This window comes from Diaphorina citri, unplaced genomic scaffold (assembly GCF_000475195.1).
Source record: "Diaphorina citri unplaced genomic scaffold, Diaci psyllid genome assembly version 1.1 scaffold966, whole genome shotgun sequence".
Classification (NCBI taxonomy): Eukaryota; Metazoa; Arthropoda; class Insecta; order Hemiptera; family Psyllidae; genus Diaphorina; species Diaphorina citri.
In genome coordinates, this window is record NW_007378397.1 from 93,227 (window position 1) to 118,004 (window position 24,778).

Consider the following 24,778-nt stretch of genomic DNA (forward strand, 5'->3'; position numbering starts at 1 on the left):
ATGCTTCAGAAACAAAGAAAATACGAAACAAGAGGGTTGCGTTTAAAATATTAAAATGTCTTTTGTTTTATTTTTCGTTTTTTAAAAATGTAAAAGGTGGTTACACGGAATACGTCTATATGCATTCTATGTACATTGTATATGAACTAGAAAACTGTACTGTGAATTCTTTATAAGACTAAAAAAAACATTCATCTAATTAAAAGCAAAGGCGGTAATAAAAAGCATTACCAACATGGAAGGGGAGTGTACAGAGAGGGTGAAATATGCTCTCCTTTCCTTACGTACCTGTATACTTACTTACCAACTCATATAAATAGAGATTTTTTCCTCGTGTGTTTTCTTGTTTAGGTACCTACTTAGCTATATGCTTCAGAAACAAAGAAAATACTAAACAAGAGGGTTGCGTTTAAAATATTAAAATGTCTTTTGTTTTATTTTTTCGTTTTTTAAAAATGTAAAAGGTGGTTACACGGGATACGTCTATATGCATTCTATGTACATTGTATATGAACAAGAAAACTGTACTGTGAATTCTTTATAAGACTAAAAAAACATTCATCTAATTAAAAGCAAAGGCGGTAATAAAAAGCATTACCAACATGGAAGGGGAGTGTACAGAGAGGGTGAAATATGTACACAAGGTTACATCTATATAAAAACGGCAATTTACAAATACACGAAAAATTTATACTATAATAAGGCACTGAAGAATAAATTAGAGATCACAAAATAATAAAAGACAATAATGCAACTTGTTCTCCTGTTGGGAGAATAATTGGAGAACCAAGTTCCCCCTAATTTCGGTAGTAAGTAGGTAAATTAATCTACCTAGGGTTGTTTGAAATTACGTACTATTAAAGCCATATAATTTGGATAGAAAAACCCTTAACGGGCTATTCTGGTCGCCAAATTTTATTATCCTGTTAAGATTTACCAATCTCGCCATCGCAATTGCAAATATATGTAGATATATTATGTAACTGTGTTTAGTGTTTACCTAAATAATTGTTTGAAATGACGTACTATTAAAGCCATATAATTTGGATAGAAAAACCCTTAACGGGCTATTCTGGTCGACAAATTTTATTATCCTGTTAAGATTTACCAATCTTGCCATCGCAATTGCAAATATTTATGTAGATAAATATGTATGTAACTGTGTTTAGTGTTTACCTAAATAATTTATTACCTCGGTCGCGAGACATTAACAGTTTAGCGTTTACTTCTAATATAAATGCACAGACAAGTATTATAAAGGCACTACAACATTGAGTTTACAGGCAATTTACCAATCTCGCCATCGCAATTGCAAATATTTATGTAGATATGTAACTGTGTTTAGTGTTTACCTAAATAATTTATTTCGCGAGACATTAACAGTTTAGCGTTTACTTCTAATATAAATGCACAGACAAGTATTATAAAGGCACTACAACATTGAGTTTACAGGCCAAAGCAAAGTCCTTACAGGTATTTAGATAAAAGAGCAGTACTCTATTACTGAAAGGGATGGTGTTGTACTTTACAGCCGAATACGGCAGACACTTAATAAGTTAATACTTTAGAGTAAGTGTTGGTCAATCATTATTCCTAAGTAGCGAGTTGAAGTTATTTTAGTTAAAGTTATAGATACGTCTGGTCGCTTGTTGTATATGTGACACTAGAAATAGACACCTACCTAGGGGCTAATAAAATGGGTACCTAGGTAAGTATTTTAAAGATTGTTAGGTGGGTAGATAAATCATTTATTTATTAACACTTTTGGACATGCGTGGAGGTAGATAACTAATGACTGGGTCCAAAACTCTCTTTGTAGACCCGGCCATAAAACAATATCAAAAGCTAATTTTTTGACTAGACATAGACACCTACCTAGGGGCTAATAAAATGGGTAGGTAGGTAAGTATTTTAAAGATTGTTAGGTGGGTAGATAAATCATTTAGCTGGAGTACTATTTTTGACCTAGTAGGTAAGTGTGTATATGGAGGAAGAGTGACCACAGAGCACAGATTACTTTCAGTTAAAACTTTTGTAGAACTCACTCTGAAAAAGGGCTATTATAGAAGTGATGAACTGATAGGTGTAGCTCAAGCGACCTCCAAAATCGCTGAACCACAGAGCACAGATTACTTTCAGTTGAAACTTTTGTAGAACTCACTCTGAAAAAGGGCTATTATAGAAGTGATGAACTGATAGGTGTAGCTCAAGCGACCTCCAAAATCGCTGAACACATTTTAAGTTCCGCAAGAATTGAACATAAATACCTATGTATGTAGACCCATCCCTTAGGGCGATTGCCCCAACACCTAAGCCTCAGAGGGGCCTTTTTGTGTATGTGACACTAGACATAGACACCTACCTAGGGGCTAATAAAATGGGTAGGTAGGTAAGTATTTTAAAGATTGTTAGGTGGGTAGATAAATCATTTATTTATTAACACTTTTGGACATGTGTGGAGGTAGATAACTAATGACTGGGTCCAAAACTCTCTTTGTAGACCCGGCCATAAAACAATATCAAAAGCTAATTTTTCATCTTCGTTTTTTCAGATAAATGTCCCCCGAATAAGCTGGATATCACGGTGGGTCCAACTCTAGGTCTAGCAAACAGGGGAAGCGTGCCATACACGGGCCCAACCACTTGCTGTCCCGTCAAATAGGGGAAGAACGTAGAGATGAATCCGATGCTAAGCTTGTTCCTCACTATTTGATAGACGGGCTGGAATGCTATCACTGCTCCCTGGGGAATGAAACAGTGAGTATCAAGTAGGTAGGTACCTAATTCTCCTGAAGCAATACACGCGTATTTCCGGGATGATCTGTTTCCTATACTGTGTGGTCTGACGCATTGGAGGTTTTGGTTGGTAGGCACATAGGTACCTAATTCTCCTGAAGCAATACACGTGTATTTCCGGGATGATCTGTATCCTATAATCCTATACTGTGTGGTCTGACGCATTGGAGGTTTTGGTTGGTAGGCACTGGTAGGGCTAGGAAGTAGGGAGTAGGGCCGAGAGTGAGCAGTGAGTGCACCATAATATGGCGGGAGCCTGGTGTGGGTTTGTGAAGATGGTTCACCATTTTCACACACCCACACACTAGGACTCGTCATCTAGCCATGAGGGTTCCTACCAATCGTCCAGACTCTCAGTATAGTTTCTCTTCTTAAAAAAAAAAAAAAAAGAAGGTATACTCTAATAATTAATTTTGCATACCTAGACATCTAAGTAGACAACCAACTTACTTTGAGTCATCAAAAGGATAACTGGCAACAATAGCTCCTCCATGCAAGTTACCAGAGAGAACAAAAGGGTTGTTTTTGATGAAGGATATCATAGCCAAAGTTTCTGGCTCCAACTTTTTCACATTCAAAGGTTGTTCTCTTCTCTCACTGGAGGAATCAAATTGATCAGGGAAGTTTCTATTGAGATCAACACCATTGGCATTATTTCTGCCGACAAATCTGGCCAGAGAGTTGCAGCTTCCCTCCTGGAAAAGAAGGTTGATGACATTTCTTTATCTAATCAAACATACAGTAGTTTCTCTTTATCTAATCAAACTAACATACGGTAGCCAATTGCTTTTGCAATCACAATATTTAAACATGTTTGAAGTGATAATAAATTTATGTGATAATAAAATAGGTACCATTTGAAAATGTAAGAAATAAATTCACAATTAGATTAGGAACCTAAGTAGCAGGAAGTGCATATGTGGAAATCCTCTGTGGTTTCAAAGAAAAATTCGGTCCGATTTCCGAAAGGGATAGTGTTTACAAGCTACAGGCCAAAAATATAACAAAACTCTAAAGTATTAACTTATTAAGTGTCTGCCGTATTCGGCTGTAAAGTACAACACCATCCCTTTCAGTAATAGAGTGTAGTGTTTACAAGCTACAGGCCAGGAATATAACAAAACTCTAAAGTATTAACTTATTAAGTGTCTGCCGTATTCGGCTGTAAAGTACAACACCATCCCTTTCAGTAATAGAGTGGTCGAAAATTCTAGTACAATAGGTAGGTAAACTCGTATGTACCTATGTAGGTATCTACGAAATTACTAGAATATAGGATTCCTTCTTACGTTTTTCCCTTGGGAGGCGGAAATAAAGTTGCGAAAATTCGTGCTGGGGAAGAAAATAGGTACACACCGAAAACGAATCAAAGATAAAAAGGAAACCTTGAGAAAATGGGGGAAAAACAGAATGGGAGAGAGGGAGGGGTCACAGAAATCACGTTATTATTCCGCGTTCATAGAACATTTCCCACTAGGATTTTGTTTGTGAAAAATTGTGACATGCCACAAACACTTCTCCTCCTCCTCCTTCTCATCTAGCTTTTTCTTCTTCTTCTTCTTCTTCTTCTCTCTCCACCGTCTTCCCCTTCTCTATCTCCTATTTCTTCTATTCTTCCTCCTCCTTTTTATCATCCTCCACTATCATCCGATTCTCCTCCTTCTTCCTCTTCTCCTCCTCTCTCCACCTCCTTTCCCTTCTTCTTCCTCCCCTTCACCTTCTCATCCTCTCTTCTTTCTCCCCCACCCTTTTATTTCTACTTCTATTCTCTGATCATTTACGATCCACACTCAAGTAGGTACCTACTCAAGTTGAAAGTTCACACCATAGGTAATTACAGGTAGAAATATGCTTCAATTAAACGATGCTGTTTATGGGCCGGTATGTACCTACACATGTACATATTGTACATAGCCTATGTACAAACATAACCAAGGCTGTATTCAGGGGGGCCTAAAAGTTTTAACTGAAAGTAATCTGTGCTCTGTGGCCACTCTTCCTCCATATACACACTTACCTACTAGGTCAAAAATAGTACTCCAGAAGTCCACAAGTTTTCCGGGCATTTCATTTTTACTTCTTCCATGCTCAGGCTCAGAAAAAACCGTTGTAATCAACTTTTGAAAATTTCTCAAAATTCATGGCACATTGCCTACTCAAATATATTCAGGGGTTTGATAGAAACACAGGCACAATAGGGATGTTGCGATATATCGAAAACCGATATATATCGATATATTTTTCGTCGATATATCGATATATATCGATATATTTTTTTGGTTGTAATCAACTTTTGAAAATTTCTCAAAATTCATGGCACATTGCCTACTCAAATATATTCAGGGGTTTGATAGAAACACAGGCACAAGGAGGTCAGCAGCCACTGGATAGAAGAAAGAGTCGAATCCAAGTGCCCTTATTTTTTCAAGTGGTAGCCATTTTATGTAGATAAAAATCTAAAATTTAACGATTTGATCAAGGTGTTTTGGTAAAAATAAAAGAATAGAATTGTTTATCCTACTCGCATAGGACTTACTTCACTTTTACTTACTCTAGCAGTAGGCCACTACTATTACTGTGGTCAAATTCTCAAATTATATTGAGGATAAAGTTCCATACCTCTGCTGGGATTGAACCCATGCTCTCCTGTTTAACAGGCGAGCGTCTTGACCACTACACGACAGAGGTAGGACAAACAGGACTTGACTTGGACTCGAACAGCCAACCTCCAGATCCAACGTGTAATCGACTTTTGAAAATTTCTCAAAATTCATGGCACATTGCCTAATCAAATATATTCAGGGGTTTGATAGAAACACAGGCACAAGGAGGTCAACAGCCACTGGATAGAAGAAAGAGTCGAAATCCGTGCCCTATTTTTTCAAGTGGTAGCCATTTTATGTAGATAAAAATCTAAAATTTAACGATTTGATCAAGGTGTTTTGGTAAAAATAAAAAGTTTTATACACACCAAAAAACAAAACTGGATCAAAAAAGGTGAGTGTTCATTTTGGTTAGTCCCTCATCCTATCATAGGCACAGTGCGAGGTGAATATTGGAGACTCCTGCTTCCTGGCAATTACAATATTATCGCCACTGCTGCTGGGTTTTGGTTAGTTGGTTACCCAACAATGTTCTAAAAAGTCAGTAAAATAAAAGTGTATTACATTGAGGTTCGATCAGCTGTTTGGCTTCATTTTTCAGACATTCACATCAAAATCTGTTGTTTCTTACCTCCTTGAATGGTTATGCTGTTGCTGTTGAGAAAAGTTGATGTAGGTATTTCGCTATTTCGTGTTTTTCGTGTAATTCGTGTGAATTTTGTGATATTTAAAACCTAGAAGAACCAGAACAAGTTAATTACTTAACTATTTATATAATTAATACCCACGGGGCACCCACCTCTCTAAATTCTAAATGTCAATCAACCGTGTTTAGTGTTTGTACAGGTTCGATTTTTAAAAATGTTTAATTGATGGCTGGGTCTAAAAAATGAGTTTAAACTAGGTTTAAGTTTAACTCTCGGATTAAACAATCTGATTGCTCAAACCGAGTTTGAACTCACTTTGTGGACCCGGCCCTGAGGGAACTGTAACAATGAAGGTCTTACAGAGATAGAATGGGAAAAAGCCAGTCCTTTAGATAACGAACCTTATTGAACCCCCGACCTAGCGCTTTAAGATAGACGCGCTACCCTCCAAGGCACCAAGCTATCTATTGTGGCATTTTCTCTCATCATGCTTAGCTATCTATTGTGGCATTTTCTCTCATCATAATTGATTGAAACTTTTTTCTTTTCTTAGTAACACTTTGCATAGGTAAATACATAATTACCTACTTAAAATATGTTGTTTTTTATTTCAGATTTGAAAGCTCTATCAAGCAGGTTACCGTCGGTAATGAAACTATGAATCCAACCAGATTAGACTTCCAGCTTAAACCTGTCGCCACCGTAGCAGGTAGGTCACCATTTTGGTTTTCATGGGGCTCGAACTCCGGAAATTTGGACCTTGGCAGTTATAGTTCCCTCTATCAAACCTCTTATGAGCGCTAGTACATTTACTAGGTACCTTTTTTTTAAAAAAAAAAAAATACTTTGTATAGGTGCCTAATTATTTATGATTGCAAGTAGGTATGTACTAGGTACATACATAAGTACTTACCTTTCAAAGAGACAGATATGTAGCTACGTACTTAGCTCATTAGGTACTGGGCGAACTAGGATTAGACACTTTTACCTATTAATTTTAGATGACTGGCAAGTCATTACAGCATTACTCATGAAGAGCATTACCGTCCTAATGGTACTTTATATGTCGCCCGAGACATATTTGGTGCAAACAGGCTGCCATTCTTGTAATGGTAGCAGAAGATTTCTCATCTTACTTTACGTATGAAGAAATGTAACCATCACCAAAAGGTAATGTGGTCTTGTAGTCACCTCTTTCTTCTGTGCCCATTACAAAGTCCACAAATATTAAACAATTTGAAGAAAGTGTTTTATTTTATTTATTATTATTTTTATTTTATTTATATTTTTAATTTTAATTTTGATCACTTTTTGCTTTTATTTGACCTATTTATTATTTTATTACGGTTTGACCAGTGATGTGGGTCAAGTTTTCTGTGAGTGTTTTCTTTTGTAGTTGGATATTATTTTCTCCAATATTTTGCGTAAGTCTATCAGGTTAATACAATTAGGGTGGCCCTTATTTTTCGAAATTAAAGATGCTCCCCCCTAAAGTGGTTCCAATATAAAACCATGCTCACAGTTTAAATGGGCTATTGATAAAAAAAAAAAAATCTGATTGCTTTACAGATTCCCAAAGGCATCACAGAGAGGGGCATAAATAATATCACTTCTGAACATCTTACCTTTGAAGTTAAATCCAATCTTGACTCTGACATTGATAACACACACCCGCCCAGTGGACATAAGAGTCACTCTGGAAACAACTCAAATGAAGACATTGGTCCAGTGACAACCTTTGAATGTGAAAAAGTTGGAGCCAGAAACTTTGGCTATGATATCCTTCATCAAAAACAACCCTTTTGTTCTCTCTGGTAACTTGCATGGAGGAGCTATTGTTGCCAGTTATCCTTTTGATGACTCAAAGTAAGTTGATTGTCTACTCCTTGACCTTGACTCTGACATTGATAACACACACCCGCCCAGTGGACATAAGAGTCACTCTGGAAACAACTCAAATGAAGACATTGGTCCAGTGAGTTCCAAATATGAGGCAGATCCAGATGTGAATCTGGAGGAGAGAGAAGTACCAATAGGTGATAATGAGGAATATGAAGATGGTGCACATCTAGCCAAGGCAGAATGGAAATAGATGTGAATCTGGAGGAGAGAGAAGTACCAATAGGTGATAATGAGGAATATGAAGATGGTGCACATCTAGCCAAGGCAGAATGGAAAGCTGAAAAACCAAGGCCCAATAAGAAGGTGAGTAGGTAGGTATAAGCTTAATCCAACTTTTAGGGCTGTTTGCCCCTAGACCTAAGACTCAGAGTGAGCTTTTTGAGGTGAGTACTGGTAGTTTAATTAGGTAATTTTACTGTAGACATCACTCATTTAAGGGCCCATACTCCCATATAGGGGACAAATCTACAATCTTCAGAATTTAAATTCTAATCTTCAGCTCCGGACGAGAAATTTTTGAACAAATGTGAACCATGATTAGAGAGAGCCGCACAAGATCCTCTCGCAAGCCACGTTATGGCCACCCCTGCTCTAGACAGTAAGAAAAAGTATAGTTTAAGATGCCAGTATTCCCTACAACACCGCTAAATGATCTAACAACAAATTGACTCGTTACACCAACAAATTTAAAACGCCCTGTCCTATTTCTGTCTAAGCTTAATCCAACTTTTAGGGCTGTTTGCCCCTAAACCTAAGACTCAGAGTGAGTTTTTTGAGGTGAGTACTGGTAGTTTAATTAGGTAATTTTACTGTAGACATCACTCATTTAAGGGCCCATACTCCCATATAGGGGACAAAAAACTAGAAGATAACCTGTTGCCTACAGAGTAAAATCAGCAATTTGCACACTATAATAAAATATCAATAAAATAATTAAATAAAAAAAAATCAAAAAATATTCTTATTTGCAGAAGAAACCAGTCACCAAAAAGCCACCCTTGAAGAATGGAGGCAAAATATGTGACAGAGATAAGTTGAAGAAACCACCGTCAGGAAATGCGTGGAAAGTTCAGAAGAATAAAAAGGTGAGTTTACAAAAAAAAAATAAAAAAAAAAAACATGAATAGGGGTTTTTCGTACGTGATGGAGGTATTTTTCAAATCTCATCTGGCATCTAGCAACCCTGGTAGAGGTTGACCGGTCTTGGATCCTTGGATGTTCAATTAAAAGATACCTACCTACCTATACCTATGTTGCTAACAGGCCAAGTGTATTTGTTGTGACTTGACCTTCTTAGCATAATGGTAGATATGATTTTATTTCAGACAACTACAACTACAACTCCGACTCCAACCACTATGAGATACAAGGTAAGACTAAGAGCCCGCTCCCACTTGGTCGGGAAAAAATCATGTCTTGTGACTCTTGTGTAGTGGGAACACTTTCATTTAAATTACATTGCTTACAGGACATTCGGGAAAAAAATCGGATGAAATTCACAAGTGGGTTCAGGCGTACATACCTGTCAGGTCTACCTGATAGTGAGTGGCCGGCCTTACCCTCGGGTCTACACTCATAACACGCACCCAAGGGTATTAATACTCATATCTCCTCTTTCTTCTTCTTCTTCTCCTTCTTCTTCCCGTTCTCCTCTATCTTCTTCTTCTCCTCCTCCTCCTTCTCTTCTTTCTTCTTCTTCTTCTCCTTCTTCTTCTTCCCGTTTTTCTCCTCTATCTTCTTCTCCTTCTCCTCCTCCTCCTTCTTCTTCTTCTTCCCGTTCTTCTCCTCTATCTTCTTCTTCTTCTCCTCCTCCTCCTTCTCCTCTTTCTTCTTCTTCTCCTTCTTCTCAAACATGTTTAAATATTGTGATTGCAAAAGCAATTGGCTACCATATGTTAGTTTGATTAGATAAAGAGAAACTACTGTATGTTTGATTAAATAAAGAAATGTCATCAACCTTCTTTTCCAGGAGGGAAGCTGCAACTCTCTGGCCAGATTTGTTGGCAGAAATAATGCCAATGGTGTTGATCTCAATAGAAACTTCCCTGATCAATTTGATTCCTCCAGTGAGAGAAGAGAACAACCTTTGATGTGCTGAGGCCAGAACTTGGCCTGGTGCTACCGTGTGCCTGGATCACATTATTAAAGAGGTTGTCACATTACTATTTCACCTTTCAGGACGTGCTGAGGCCAGAACTTGGCCTGGCGCTACCGTGTGCTTAGATCACATTATTTAAGAGGTTGTCACATTACTATTTCACCTTCCAGGAATCACAACACTTGCTGTGTGGAAAGCAAATCACCGGATAATGAAATGTTTAAGCATCTTGCTCAAACCTATGCTAATGGAAACCCCGTCATGAAAACTGGTACAAACTGTGATGACCACTTCCCTAATGGTATCACCAATGGGGCTTACTGGTATGATGTCAAAGGTACGTTTTTCTCTAACAAAACCTTGAAATTTTGATAGAAAGTTACGAATTGTAATCCTTTTATGTACTTACTTACCCTGTTACATACCTTCAAAAAAAGAGGACAAAAAGTAGCTTGTCATAACAGACCTGAGTAATTTTTTCCTCCCAACTTTATATTTGGGTTCCCTGATCGGCCTGATCCCTAACCCTAAGGATTAAAGATATCTACTTAAAATCTCAGAATTCTAAGCAATGTCCATTTTATTTTAGTACATAGATTATCAAGTTGATTTTTTTATTTTTCAGGTGGCATGCAAGACTTCAACTATGTCTACTCGAATTGTTTTGAAGTGACCTTTGAATTGTCCTGTTGCAAATTTCCTCGTGCTTCTCAAATGCCCAAATTCTGGAAGGACAACAAGGAAGCTCTTCTGGCTTTCATGGAGCAGACTCATTTGGGAGTGAAAGGTAGAATTAACTTTTATTTTAGTACATAGATTATCAAGTTGATTTGTTTATTTTTCAGGTGGCATGCAAGACTTCAACTATGTCTACTCGAACTGTTTTGAAGTGACCTTTGAATTGTCCTGTTGCAAGTTTCCTCGCGCTTCTCAAATGCCCAAATTCTGGAAGGACAACAAGGAAGCTCTTCTGGCTTTCATGGAGCAGACTCATTTGGGAGTGAAAGGTAGAATGGAATAGAATTGTTTATCCTGCTCGCATAGGACTTACTTTACTTTTACTTACTCTAGCAGTAGGCCACTACTATTACTGTGGTCAAATTCTCAAATTATATTGAGGATAAAGTTCCATACCTCTGCTGGCTTTAGAGTTTTGTTATATTCCTGGCCTGTAGCTTGTAAACACTATCCCTTTCGGAAATCGGACCGGATTTTTCTTTGAAACCACAGAGGATTTCCACATCTGCACTTCTCAAGACACGGATCACTGGCATCGTGGCATCTTCACAACTTGAGTTCCCATACAATAAGATGCGGGGTTCCATCGGAGCGTGTACAGCACGGCTGCTGATAGTTGACGTAGCCCTGACCTCCCAGTACGGTCACCAAGGTGTACTCCTTCTTTTCTTGCATTTCCCGGCGCGACATGACAGAGCCCGATTCAGACGATGAAGACAGGGACCACTGCGAGGGGGCCCGTTCCGTTTTGCCGGCACCCCCGGGAACTTCTGTTTCGTAATCCTTTATGTACATCAGTTCACCGTACAGGCCATAGATGTCACAGGCCAGAGCTTTGGTAGGAAGTCTGGGGACAAAGAACAAGTACATCAATTAAGATCGATATTGTGATGGAGAATTTCTTGAAAATACTCGACCTTATGACGAAGAAAATCCACTAAAATATCCAGAAGTAGCTAGACTTCTCTTTATCATCTGAAGTATGGAGAACGAATATTAAGCTCGATAGCATATGCGCCCTGTGGCATAGCGTATCCGTCCTCTTGTTTTCTAGTAGGTACACTGTTTGTTGATACTAGTTGCTGATACAACACAAGACCACCAGAAAGTAACCATCTGAAATACCTATTTACAATCGAAATAGGGATACAATTTAAATACTAATAACAAAATAAATTACCTTAAAGTACCTACCTACTTTAACACATTCGTAGCCATAGAGACGGCTTTAGTTAATTGAACTGCATGAATCATTTTTGCGCTTCCTTTTATCTCTTCGTGTTATAAGAATTTACGTACTTCTCTCCCACTTACTGTCTGATATAATTAGACTCACAAACTCTAGGATTGAGCCCGGGACCAATAAGTCAAGCTTGAGGAACTTCCCAACTTACCTCTTCAGAGCAGTAGGTGAGTCTTGCAGTGCCAGAAGGAATCGCACCGGTCCCGTATGGGCGTGGTAGGCAATGTTCACACTAAGTCAACTGACCTCACAAACTCTGGGATTGAGCCCGGGACCACTAAGTCAAGCTTGAACTTCTCAACTTACCTCTTCAGAGCAGTAGGTGAGTCTTGCAGTGCCAGAAGGAATCGCACCGGTCCCGTATGGGCATGATAGGCAATGTTCACTCTGCCACTAATGATGGGAACTCCCTCCAAGCGAGGCAAAGGCACCGTGAGGCTAATACCCACATCTGTGCCCACCCAGAGGAGACCTTTGCAGGCCATGAGTGCAGTGACACACACTGGAGGGTGGCTGTCCCCTCCTAACATTCGACCTACGTTGGAGGCCACGTTGATATCCTGAGGACAGAAATAGGACAGGGCGTTTTAAATTTGTTGGTGTAACGAGTCAATTTGTTGTTAGATCATTTAGCGGTGTTGTAGGGAATACTGACATCTTAAACTATACTTTTTCTTACTGTCTAAAGCAGGGGTGGCCATAACGTGGCTTGCGAGAGGATCTTGTGCGGCTCTCTAATCATGGTTCACACTTGTTCAAAAATATCTCGTCCGGAGCTGAAGATTAGAATTTAAATTCTGAAGATTGTAGATTTTTTTTTTTTTTTTAAATTTCGCCTGTGGCGTGGCTTGTCCCGATTCGGCTTTATGGGATTGCGGTTCCCGAAGATAAAGCTTAGTGGTCACCCCTGGTCTAGAGTGTCTATGTCTAGTGTCTAAACTTGGATATTTATTTATCGACGTCATGTCACCTACCTGTAGATGTTTGAAAGTCTCCGTGTGGTACAGACAGATGGTGGTGGAATTGGTCAGGGAGAGCCAAAGTCCGACACCAGAGTGCCTTAGTGGTCACCCCTGGTCTAGAGTGTCTATGTCTAGTGTCTAAACTTGGATATTTATTTATCGACGTCATGTCACCGATTGTCTTACCTGTAGATGTTTGAAAGTCTCCGTGTGGTACAGACAGATGGTGGTGGAATTGGTCAGGGAGAGCCAAAGTCCGACACCAGAGTGCGCCATGAAACTCACATTACCTCCTACATGCTCCCGCTGGATTGTAAAACTCTTCTGTAACACAGGAAACAAAAACAGTTAATTGTTTGACGAGTAAGAAAAACAGAAAGACAAATAAATACCTACCTGCCTTGGTGATGTAGTGGTCAAGACGCTCGCCTGGTAAACAGGAGCACGTGGGTTCGATCCCAGCCGAGGCATGGAATTTTATCTTAATTTATTTGAGAATTTGACCACATAATAATAGAGCTCTAAGGGTTAGGTAATAGAAAACGCCTCCGGCGTTAACCTCGCCTAGTAGTTACTTCCCACTCAAGAGTCTATTTATGGTAGTTGAAAGGGTTGCAAAAGGCATAAAAAAAAGCTCACCTGAAGTTCTCCAGTAATAGCATTCAAAACAGATATATGTTTTCCACAGGCCGCATACATGGACAGATTAATAGGCAGGAGACAAGATACCGGGTCCTCTCCCAGACTGATCACTTCGGGTTCTTGCCCCGCGTTGCATCGCCTGTAGAGCAGTAGGGACCCGGTGTCCAGGGCTACGAATACGTTATCACAGTGTTGCTTGAGGGTGACTACAGTAGAGTGTTGAGGTAGAGGCAGCGAGGACACTTCGTACGGCTGAGTGAGATCCGAGGCAGAATAGATGAGGATCCTACGGAAAATCGGCGCCTGTAGAGCAGTAGGGACCCGGTGTCCAGGGCTACGAATACGTTATCACAGTGTTGCTTGAGGGTGACTACGGTAGAGTGTTGAGGTAGAGGCAGCGAGGACACTTCGTACGGCTGAGTGAGATCCGAGGCAGAATAGATGAGGATCCTACGGAAAATCGAGATCAATATTCAATACGGATTTGGTTATAAAGCTGAGACACAAAATAGTAGTCTGTGAACCTATTTAATCCTCTTCTCAATCTACCCGTATGTCCGCTAGAGCCTTTCTTAGCGTCAATTACATAAATACAATGTGTCTACATAATATATGTACCTACATAAATCATATTTAGGTAATCTCACAGGAGAGCATCACTAATACGTAGAATGCCAACCCCGAAACTCAACGCCGCAGGGGCCCCGAAAAAATGTAAAAGTCACTGAAAATTTGAACTTCATGGTTATTTTATTACTGTTATTAGGCATCGGACAAAAATCTCCCTACCCAGCACTTAAATTGGAAGTATTCCGTCTTTTATGGCCCATCTGATGAGGAACATACTACGGGATGTCGCAAGGGCCCCGAAAAAATGTAAAAGTCACTGAAAATTTGAACTTCATGGTTATTTTATTACTGTTATTAGCCATCGGACAAAAATCTCCCTACCCAGCACTTAAATTGGAAGTATTCCGTCTTTTATGGCCCATCTGATGAGGAACATACTACGGGATGGGCATGCTACGACACAGACCACACACGTCTAATGTAGCAGTTGTTACCAATGGTTATCAAAGATCAATATTCAATACGGATTTGGTTATAAAGCTGAGACACAAAATAGTAGTCTGTGAACCTATTTAATCTTCTTCTCAATCTACCCGTATGTCCGCTAGAGCCTTTCTTAGCGTCAATTACATAAATGCAATGAGTCTACATAATATATGTACCTACACAAATCATATTTAGGTAATCTCACAGGAGAGCACTAATACATAGAATTGACACTGGTGTATATGCCAACCCCGAAACTCAACGCCGCAATGGCCCCGAAAAAATGTATAAGTCACTGAAAATTTGAACTTCATGGTTATTTTATTACTGTTATATATTAGGCATCGGACAAAAATCTCCCTACCCAGCACATAAATTGGAAGTATTCCGTCTTTTATGGGCCATCTGATGAGGAACATACTACGGGATGGGCATGCTACGACACAGACCACACACGTCTAATGTAGCAGTTGTTACCAATGGTTATCATCAGTTGATTCATAACTTACCTGGCAGAGTTAGTCCCCATCCACACGGTGTGGGAAGATCGCACGTACTCGAGCGCCGTCACTTCCACACCCGGCAGTGCTATACTGGCCACGGGCTTCATGCCGCCGCCCGTCTGGATAACGGAGACTACACTGCCTGCCGTATCCCCGTCTAGCATGCACACCCACAGGAAGGATTGCTTCGCACACGGGGACGTGTAGAAGCAGCCGCATACCACCTGGAAAACAGCGCCATGTAAAGAGATGAAGGAAAACGTTTGAGACTTTGCGTTTGTTCTTCGAAGGCCAACCAGGGCCATAATATTTAGGGGGAAAAGAGCCTCCTCCCTCGAGCTTCATTCTTCTCCTTTACCATAGGCCAGGCTCCAAAAATTTGGAGCATCCCCCCCCGGTTCATTAGTGTTTGCAACATACCACCTGTAAAACAGCACCATGTAAAGAGAAAGGTCAGAAACTCACCATCAGGTATACCTGATAACTGATGAGCACACACACTATCAGGTAGACCTCCGGCTGAAAAGGTCCGTCTGCCATGTCTACCTGATAGTGAGTGGCTAACCTAAGATATCAAGGCAAACGTTTGCGACTTTGCGTTTGTTCTTCGAACGCCAACTAAATCGTATGAAAGTAGAGGCTTGTACCTTGGAACCACTTTTGCACTACTTCAAGCACATTATGAGAAGAAGATAGAGGTCCAGGAACGTTATCTAGCTTCAAGTAAAACCACTTGACCTCAGACGGAAATTTTCCTATATGATTGATTCTTGTTATTCTATATGGTTCAAGCTGCTAGCATGAACATAAATGAAACCAGGATTCGTAGAAGCTTAACCCATCCTCTAGGACTGTTTGCCCCTACACCTAAGCCTCAGATTGGGCTTTTTATGTATGAACACCAGGATTTCTTACCTCAGCTTTCTGGTGCGGTACAGTCAGAGGATGAGAGGCTACAAACAGGGGCATCTTATTGGAAGGCCGGTTTTCAGACTCGGGTACTTCCCAGGCAGGATAGTTGTTAGGGTCCAGAGCTAGTCTGGCCAGTCTTAGTTCTGAAACGAAACAAAAATTTAATCAATCAATGGCCTCGTTTGACTGCAAAAAGTATTATACGATTCGACCTTCTCTATTTAGAAGACCATTATTGGCAGTCCTCTAGCTCTTTACTGAAAACTGGGAACCAATACATTCTGTTCAATTTTCTTCTCCTGACCATTCAGTAGATTTCAAATTTTCAACACGTTGAATTCCAAACATTACATGATTTCAATAATCAATGGCCTCGGTTGACTGCAAAAAGTATTATACGATTCGACCTTTTCTATTTAGAAGACCATCATTGGCAGTCCTCTAGCTCTTTACTGAAAACTGGGAACTAATACATTCTGTTCAATTTTCTTCTCCTGACCATTCAGTAGATTTCAAATTTTCAACACGTTGAATTCCAAACATTACATGATTTCAACACGTTGACTTCTAACTCACCCGTCGTCCATTCTTTTCTCGCCTCCGGACTATCCATTTGAAAGGCGAACACGGTTTTGTCCAATCGCAGCTGCAGACAGCACGAGTCTACCCAAGACATTTGTTCGTCCTTACGTTGAATTTCACACTGGATAGAACTGAGCACGTTACGTACACTGTCCGAATTGAGATCCTGCGGGAAGAAAGAACAAGGTGAGAATTTAATTTTAGCCGTACTAGTAGCCCAGTGAAGAGTAGAATCGGTTCAGAAAAGAGAAACCCTGAGAAGGACCATAGTGGCCCAAATCATGATAAATCATGTATTATTTGAGGGGAGCCGATTCTAGGGTCGAAAACAGTACAGGGCGGAAAAAATCTTAGTACCTAAGTATAGTATGAGTTTTTATTATCACCTTTCAAGAAAGATGGCCAAACAAGGTTCACAGTAAAAACCAACCCGTGGCTGACCTTAAACAATATTTAAAAGCAAAAATTAACCCATAACTCACCTGGTATTCCTGTTTGAGTGACCCTAGGAACAAGGTGAGGATTTAATTTTAGCCGTACTAGTAGCCCAGTGAAGAGTGGAATCGGCTCAGAAAAGAGAAACCCTGAGAAGGACCATCGGGGCCCAAATCATGATAAATCATGTATTATTTGAGGGGAGCCGATTCTAGGGTCAAAAACAGTACAGGGCGGAAAAAATCTTAGTACCTAAGTAGTATGAGTTTTTATTATCACCTTTCAAGAAAGATGGCCAAACAAGGTTCACAGTAAAAAACCAACCCGTGGCTGACCTTAAACAATATTTAAAAGCAAAAATTAACCCATAACTCACCTGGTATTCCTGTTTGAGTGACCCTACAAGCTTGGCTATTCGACTGACAAGTTCGTAGTCGTGCATTAAGTTGCTAATATCCTGACACAGCTGAAAACAGTACAGGGCGGAAAAATCTCAGTACCTAAGTAGTATGAGTTTTTATAATCACCTTTCAAGAAAGATGGCCAAACAAGGTTCACAGTAAAAACAACCCGTGGCTGACCTTAAACAATATTTAAAAGCAAAAATTAATCCATAACTCACCTGATATTCCTGTTTGAGTGACCCTACAAGCTTGGCTATTCGACTGACAAGTTCGTAGTCGTGCATTAAGTTGCTAATATCCTGACACAGCTTGTCCGTTCTCTCACTAGGCGCGCTGGTGTCAATATTATTGCTGGCAGTAGAGGAGGGAATGGGGTGAAGAAGACGACTTAGAGTAGGAGAGGCCATGTTTTCCATAACCTGCGAAGACAATAGAGAGGGATTAGAACAAAAATGCTTTGCAACTAGGTGTCAAACTACTCAAATCCCCAGGATCTCGACAGCATAGTTTGAAAAATATTCATTAAATTCAGACGAGGGGATGGTCAGCACCAGGTATTTACTTATTTGACCTAAAAAAAAGTTAAAATTTACTCTGAAAATGAATCCAGATTTAATAAAAGTTGGCAGCAACAAGTCTAAAGATAAATAGCATGGACCCGGTTAGTACCTACTTAATTGGCTAATTATACATATAACTTGAAAACGGAGTTTTTCAAGTGACTAAAAAAAAAAACCTACTTACCTACACTCAACAGAAAGTCATTACCTACCTACCCACCTACCCATCCACCAAGATACCCATCTTCTCCTCTCTCATTATTTCTTACCTATTTGAACCTACCTGTACCTATTTCTCTTCCTAATTGTGTACCTACCGACCTCGTACATATCTATCTACCAACCTACCTACACCTCTACCTTTTCTCTCCTGTAGGTTAGTACGAACGAAGCTTTCCCTCCTCCTTCTTCTTCTTCTTCATTTTCTTGTATGCTATCTTTTCCTTTTCTTTCTTTTTTTCTTAAGAAAATGATAACTTTGTTTTTATTTAATCCTCTGCCAGTTTCATTAGAAGTACGAGATAGTATGAGTGACATGGCACATAAAAATACAAATTAATATTGTTATACATTAGGTATACCATAAGGGAGCATTCATCCTTCATCAAAACCTTCTCATATTCTGCTAAGTGCTTACGTATGCCTGTATGAATTTATAGAACACTAAATTACTAATACTTACATTAACAAGCCTATGCAATGTTGCCAGGTAAGAGTTTTCAGATTGGACTATGGCGGCCACAATGTGACGAGTGGCATTATCAACGATATTATTACAGTTAAAGTAGTTGCTATCTCAACACTAGATATTTCTAAATAACTTCTAGGGGGGTCGATTATTTCTTGTTGAAATCTAACAGCTCGATCAAGTAGTTGGATAGAAGTCTGAAGTGTTATCTTGATTTCTAGTGAAAGAGGGGTGCTCTTTCACAAAATCCATCTAGAAATATTTTTTTTTTTTTTATAATACCAACAAAAAGCACAACTCTGTCTTTTCAACAAAGAAAAACCTATTGTACGAGCGTTTAATTGTTCAATAAACTGAAATCTGTACGAAAACTCAAGTGGTTTCAATTAGAAGTACGAGATAGTATGAGTGACATGGCACATAATAATACAAATTAATATTGTTATACATTAGGTATACCATAAGGGAACATTCATCATTCATCAAAACCTTCTCATATTCTGCTAAGTGCCTACGTATGCCTGTATGAATTTATAGAATAATAAATTACTAATACTTACATTAACAAGCCTATGCAATGTTGCCAGGTAAGAGTTTTCAGTGTATACCATAAGGGAACATTCATCCTTCATCAAAACCTTCTCATATTCTGCTAAGTGCCTACTTACGTATGCCTGTATGAATTTATAGAATAATAAATTACTAATACTTACATTAACAAGCCTATGCAATGTTGCCAGGTAAGAGTTTTCAGATTGGACTATGGCGGCCACAATGTGACGACTTTTCAGCTCTTGAGTGCTGAGATGGGGAGGTGGGGGAGGTAGAGAGGGGGGCAGGAGTCTTCGGCTTCCAAAGTTGGTCTCCTCTTCCACCTAAGAAAGGGTAAAAAATACAATCAAGTTTCAGTTGAGATAATACCAACAAAAAGCACAATTCTGTCTTTTCAACAAAGAAAAACCTATTGTACGAGCGTTTAATTGTTCAATAAACTGAAATCTGTACGAAAACTCAAGTGGTTTCAACATATTTCACGGGAATATTGTAGTATGAAAGATGAGTATGGGAAAGATTATCAACTGCATGGTACATATAAAACGGTTGTGATAAGGCGCACTCGTATGTTAAGGACGAAGGGCTAGAGAAATAGATAACTACTATAACTATACGTTCAAGAATAAAAAGAAGGGATCTAACTGATACAGCAAATTCCTTCTAACAGATGGTGGACAGTACCTACTCCGTCGATATCAATAGGTACCTTATCATATCAATGATATATCAAGTTAGTGTTTTGATGGCACATGCCTTAAGCCACATGGCCATTAAAGGCATCATTTTTGGGAGTCTTATAAAGTCACAAAAAGTTAACAGATCAAGACACCTTACGTAGGTACTTCGTTTCTAGGAAAAATCAAATTGAATTCATAAAAGTTATTGAACATGTTATGTAGAATAAGGAACATTATTCCTTTCTCAGAAACAGAAATCTATCAGTCAGATCGATCTCAACACCCAAGGTCATCAGACTGTCGGCAATGCCAGTTTAAACGTGTAAACCAAAGTTGCCAATGAACAAAGATATAGAGGCAAACGATAATGATGATATATGGGAAAGATTATATCAACTGCATGGTACATATAAAACGGTTGTGATAAGGCGCACTCGTATGTTAAGGACGAAGGGCTAAAGAAATAGATAACTACTAACTATAACTATATTAACTATACGTTCAAGAATAAAAAGAAGAGATCTAACTGATACAGCAAATTCCTTCTAACAGATGGTGGGCAGTACCTACTCCGTCGATATCAATAGGTACCTTATCATATCAATGATATATCAAGTGTTTTGATGGCACATGCCTTAAAAAGGCCACATGGCCCTCTGGCAAATCCCCGTATCAGGGGTGTACATCTGTTTTACCCTTTCTCTACTCCGTCGATATCAATAGGTACCTTATCATATCAATGATATATCAAGTTAGTGTTTTGATGGCACATGCCTTAAAAAGGCCACATGGCCCTCAGGCAAATCCCCGTATCAGGGGTGTACATCTGTTTTACCCTTTCTATTACCATTAACCAGTGGATTTGTTCCAGAAATCTTCTTGTTGAGAACCTAACGGTGTTATCTCAGGCGCGGACAATGTTGCCATCTATGGCACTCATGTTTGTTTATATTGAGATCTTTTATTTCACGTGACCTTCGAAGATTCCTACACCAATCAAATTTCTCCTATTTCTCTTCATCCCTTGCTTTGATCTACATTATGATGCCGCATTTCGTGCCAGTGCATGTTGGGATTGTTGGGCTCTTAGTGGGGCAGCACAATACTCTTGGAATCCATCAACAGTGATGCCAGGAAAGTCGAAAAAATGACCCAAGTAAATTTACTCCTATTTCTCTTCATCCCTTGCTTTGATCTACATTATGATGCCGCATTTCGTGCCAGTGTTGGGCTCTTAGTGGGGCAGCACAATACTCTTGGAATCCATCAACAGTGATGCCAGGAAAGTCGAAAAAATGACCCAAGTAAATTTAGGGGTTACGGGTGAGTCCAAGAAAACTGATGGTCCTCTAAGGGTTCATTTTATGTAAAGTAACAGTGTCTCACTAGATTCAAACACAAGAGATCTATTGAGACGATATAATGAAGCAAATACAACTGAACTAACGGAAGAGTGAACATAGTTAGAGAGTTCAACAGCAGCTCAATCTAAATTATTTACTCAATGCATAAAGGAGGATAACAAACAAATGAATAATTTTGAATAGTACATCAAACAGAGGTAAAAGGGTAAGTTAAAGAAAGATCCGAGGAAGAGGAAAAGGGAGCTAAATGAAAGAAGATAGAGGAGTTATATGAAGAAATAAGACTGAATAGAATTAAAGAAAAATATTGGGAGAGGAAGAGGAGAACTGGATAGAGATAATAGGTACTTGTTTCCAACAGCTACTCGAAGGGAGGGAGAGGGAGAGAGAGAGAGGGGGGGGAGAGAGAGAAGAATGTTCAAAGATAACGAATTCAATTATCACGAGGAAAAAAGATGGAAAAGCGTTCATTGAAGCATTATGCAAAATAGTTAGCATCAGGAATTATCATGGAAGCAACAATACAAGAGCAGAAACAGAAGTAGTCAAATATGTATATAGCGAACTTTATGATCTGGATAATGCTTCCAATAAGAATTTATAGAACAACCATAGCAGCTGATAATAGTAATAATAAGATGATTAGATCTTGTATATATATCTACTTGCTTCGTGCTCATGTAAGTATACTCATTTATGGTGTTCCTGAGTTTTCTCTAAAATAATGAACTCTCGGGACGAGTATAACTCAATGTTGAAATGAATGTTGGCTTTTGCGTGAGCGCAGACAGACACACAATTAAAGTCCAAAATTTGAAATCAAAAGTCATAGAAAGCAACATAGAGTCAGTCACATAATTATGTGTAAACCTAAAGTAAGATGGTAAAATTATACGTCTCCGCTAAAATTCAAACCTGCGCCCTCCAGCTTACTAGACGACCGAGCTACCAAGGCACTTACCAGCTGAGTGACGTCATCTTGTCTCAACAGAACGCGATGTACATCCGCCAGAGGGCGTGTGCTGAGTTTGCCTGAGATTGACTTGAGGATATCTTTGAATGCCTGGGTTTGTTCTGCCTCTCGTTTTCGCTCGTTCAGTAGCTCTGCCAGAGATTCCAACTGGGTGAGAGCTAGCTGGAGGGACATTCGGTCTGGATGACCATGGCCCGTGTGGTTCAGGAGGTCCTGGAGAGAAAACAGAAGTCGGGTTATAGGTTAGCCACACACTATCAGGTAGACCTGACAGGCGGATCTTTTTAGCCGTAACTGTCAGGTATAGTGTGTGTGTTCATCAGTTATACCTTATCAGGTGAACTGATCAAGTGTACCTGTCAGGTCTACCTGATAGTGTGTGTACTCATCAGGTAACAGGTATAATTTATCAGGTGAACTGATCAGGTGTACCTGTCAGGTCTACCTGGTAGTGTGTGGCTGGCCTTTTTATCAGGTGAACTGATCAAGTGTACCTGTCAGGTCTACCTGATAGTGCGTGTACTCATCAGGTAACAGGTATAATTTATCAGGTGAACTGATCAGGTGTACCTGTCAGGTCTACCTGGTAGTGTGTGGCTGGCCTTAGGGTGGGAATTAGGGGTCCAGTGTTACCGGGGTTTAATACCCATCTGGTTTCTTGGATCCTAAAGGTGATTAAATAGGACATAAGATATACATACGAGTAGTTACTTCCTAAGAAAAATTTAACGAAATGTCGAAACACCAAGGTTGAGGTTTACCAGTGCGGATTATTTCGGGATTCAGTTCAATCCGAGATTGACCCGGGTACTGGTAATAGGAAAATGCTCGTTTAACCTTAATCCTGATGTGATTTGGTCCGCCCCGGCACAAATGACGGGTATTACAGTATACTCGTATACCGAACTAAGTATAGATACGAGTATTTCACATATCTACGGACTATGTAGTTATCGGGCTATCTTTGGCATTTGAAACAAAATCTGGATAGGACACCAGAGTTCTTGAGCAATGTATTTGTGTTGCCACTTGGGTGAATATCAAGAGCAAAGAGTAGTAGAAGAAGAATTTAATATAATATTGTTGACATATTTCGTGCTCTTTGGGATTTATTATTTCATGTTTAATTTCAACAAAGTTGAAGCTTTAAATAAACTCGGAAGAAGGTGCTGAAGTAACGATGTCTTTAGGTTTTATTGAGGGCATCAGGAACCTCACAGGCGAACAAACAGACCATTGACGAATAACACAATTTTCTAGAGTACAAAATTTAATGATACAAATCGTTTGTCGGTGAAGATGTGACATGGCACAAATGACGATAGTGATGAAAGATTAAATAAATTGTGCAGATTCGGGATTCGTAAGCCAAAATCTTTTGTTCCTGTGGGGAACATAAATGTTTCGGCTGTTGGATACGGTCACCAAGGTGTACTCCTTCTTTTCTTGCATTTCCCGGCGCGACATGACAGAGCCCGATTCAGACGATGAAGATAGGGACCACTGCGAGGGGGCCCGTTCTGTTTTGCCGGCGCCCCCAGGAGCTTCAGTCTCGTAATCCTTGATGTACATCAGTTCACCGTACAAGCCATAGATGTCACAGGCCAGAGCTTTGGTAGGAAGTCTGGGGACAAAGAACAAGTACATCAATTAAGATCGATATTGTGATGGAGAATTTCCCGAAAATACTCGACCTTATGACGAAGAAAATCCCCTAAAATATCCAGAAGTAGCTAGACTTCTCTTTATCATCCGGAGTATGGAGAACGAATATTAAGCTCGATAGCATATGCGCCCTATGGCATAGCGTATCCGTCCTCTTGTTTTCTAGTAGGTACACTGTTTGTCAGTATTAAGCTCGATAGCATATGCGCCCTGTGGCATAGCGTATCCGTCCTCTTGTTTTCTAGTAGGTACACTGTTTGTCAGAATTAAGCTCGATAGCATATGCGCCCTGTGGCATAGCGTATCCGTCCTCTTGTTTTCTAGTAGGTACACTGTTTGTCAGATTGATACTAATTGCTGATACAACACAAGACCACCAGAAAGTAATCATCTAAAATACCTATTTACAATCGAAATAGGGATACAATTTAATCAACTGGGATTAAACCCGGACCCACTAAGTCAACTGACCTCACAAAACCATCTGAAATACCTATTTACAATCGAAATAGGGATACAATTTAATCAACTCTGGGATTAAACCCGGACCCACTAAGTCAACTGACTTCACAAACTCTGGGATTGAGCCCGGGACCACTAAGTCAAGCTTGAGGAACTTCTCAACTTACCTCTTCAGAGCAGTAGGTGAGTCTTGCAGTGCCAGAAGGAATCGCACCGGTCCCGTATGGGCGTGGTAGGCAATGTTCACTCTTCCGCTGATGATGGGAACTCCCTCCAAGCGAGGCAAAGGCACCGTGAGGCTAATACCCACA

At 39.6% G+C, this 24,778-nt stretch overlaps 3 protein-coding genes and 1 long non-coding RNA gene across 4 annotated transcripts; 2 read left to right on the forward strand and 2 right to left on the reverse strand.

Moving 5' to 3' along the window:
- Positions 1–403: 403 nt before the first annotated feature.
- On the reverse strand, positions 404–1,275 carry LOC113469130. The gene is made up of 2 exons (XR_003392644.1): positions 1,177–1,275; positions 404–1,000 (listed from the first exon to the last, which is right to left on the reverse strand). It is a non-coding gene; the product is annotated as an uncharacterized LOC113469130 (long non-coding RNA).
- A 3,834-nt stretch (positions 1,276–5,109) lies between these two features.
- LOC103513396 (carboxypeptidase N catalytic chain-like) lies at positions 5,110–7,538 on the forward strand. Its single transcript, XM_008478220.1, has 4 exons — positions 5,110–5,158; positions 5,815–5,902; positions 6,661–6,755; positions 7,525–7,538. The coding sequence occupies exons 1-4, from the start codon at positions 5,110–5,112 to the stop codon at positions 7,536–7,538; spliced, it is 246 nt and encodes an 81-aa protein (XP_008476442.1).
- A 245-nt stretch (positions 7,539–7,783) lies between these two features.
- Positions 7,784–11,067, forward strand: LOC103513397 (carboxypeptidase D-like). The gene is made up of 3 exons (XM_008478221.2): positions 7,784–7,912; positions 10,217–10,383; positions 10,892–11,067. The coding sequence occupies exons 1-3, from the start codon at positions 7,821–7,823 to the stop codon at positions 11,065–11,067; spliced, it is 435 nt and encodes a 144-aa protein (XP_008476443.1). The 5' UTR covers positions 7,784–7,820.
- Positions 11,068–11,190: 123 nt separating this feature from the next.
- LOC103513398 (rho guanine nucleotide exchange factor 10-like) lies at positions 11,191–24,734 on the reverse strand (the record flags this gene model as incomplete). The annotated part of the gene is made up of 12 exons (XM_026826602.1): positions 11,191–11,631; positions 12,334–12,587; positions 13,176–13,313; positions 13,629–13,917; positions 15,197–15,414; positions 16,106–16,245; positions 16,679–16,850; positions 17,742–17,942; positions 19,485–19,646; positions 22,260–22,574; positions 23,766–23,964; positions 24,635–24,734. Coding segments are annotated over 12 exons (2,489 nt in total), but the record flags the coding sequence as incomplete, so codon positions are not given.
- Between the last annotated feature and the right edge of the window lie 44 nt (positions 24,735–24,778).

What these genes read in the sequence shown, in the direction of transcription:
- LOC103513396 (XM_008478220.1), top strand. Translation starts at nt 5,110, where the DNA reads ATGGCACATTGCCTACTCAAATATATTCAGGGGTTTGATAGAAACACA. An exon ending in GGGGTTTGATAGAAACACAG is followed by an intron (nt 5,159 to 5,814) that starts GCACAAGGAGGT and finishes CATTTTGGTTAG; the next exon opens with TCCCTCATCCTATCATAGGC. An exon ending in ATTATCGCCACTGCTGCTGG is followed by an intron (nt 5,903 to 6,660) that starts GTTTTGGTTAGT and finishes TTTTTATTTCAG; the next exon opens with ATTTGAAAGCTCTATCAAGC.
- LOC103513397 (XM_008478221.2), top strand. Translation starts at nt 7,821, where the DNA reads ATGATATCCTTCATCAAAAACAACCCTTTTGTTCTCTCTGGTAACTTG. An exon ending in TATCCTTTTGATGACTCAAA is followed by an intron (nt 7,913 to 10,216) that starts GTAAGTTGATTG and finishes TTCACCTTCCAG; the next exon opens with GAATCACAACACTTGCTGTG. An exon ending in TTACTGGTATGATGTCAAAG is followed by an intron (nt 10,384 to 10,891) that starts GTACGTTTTTCT and finishes TTTATTTTTCAG; the next exon opens with GTGGCATGCAAGACTTCAAC.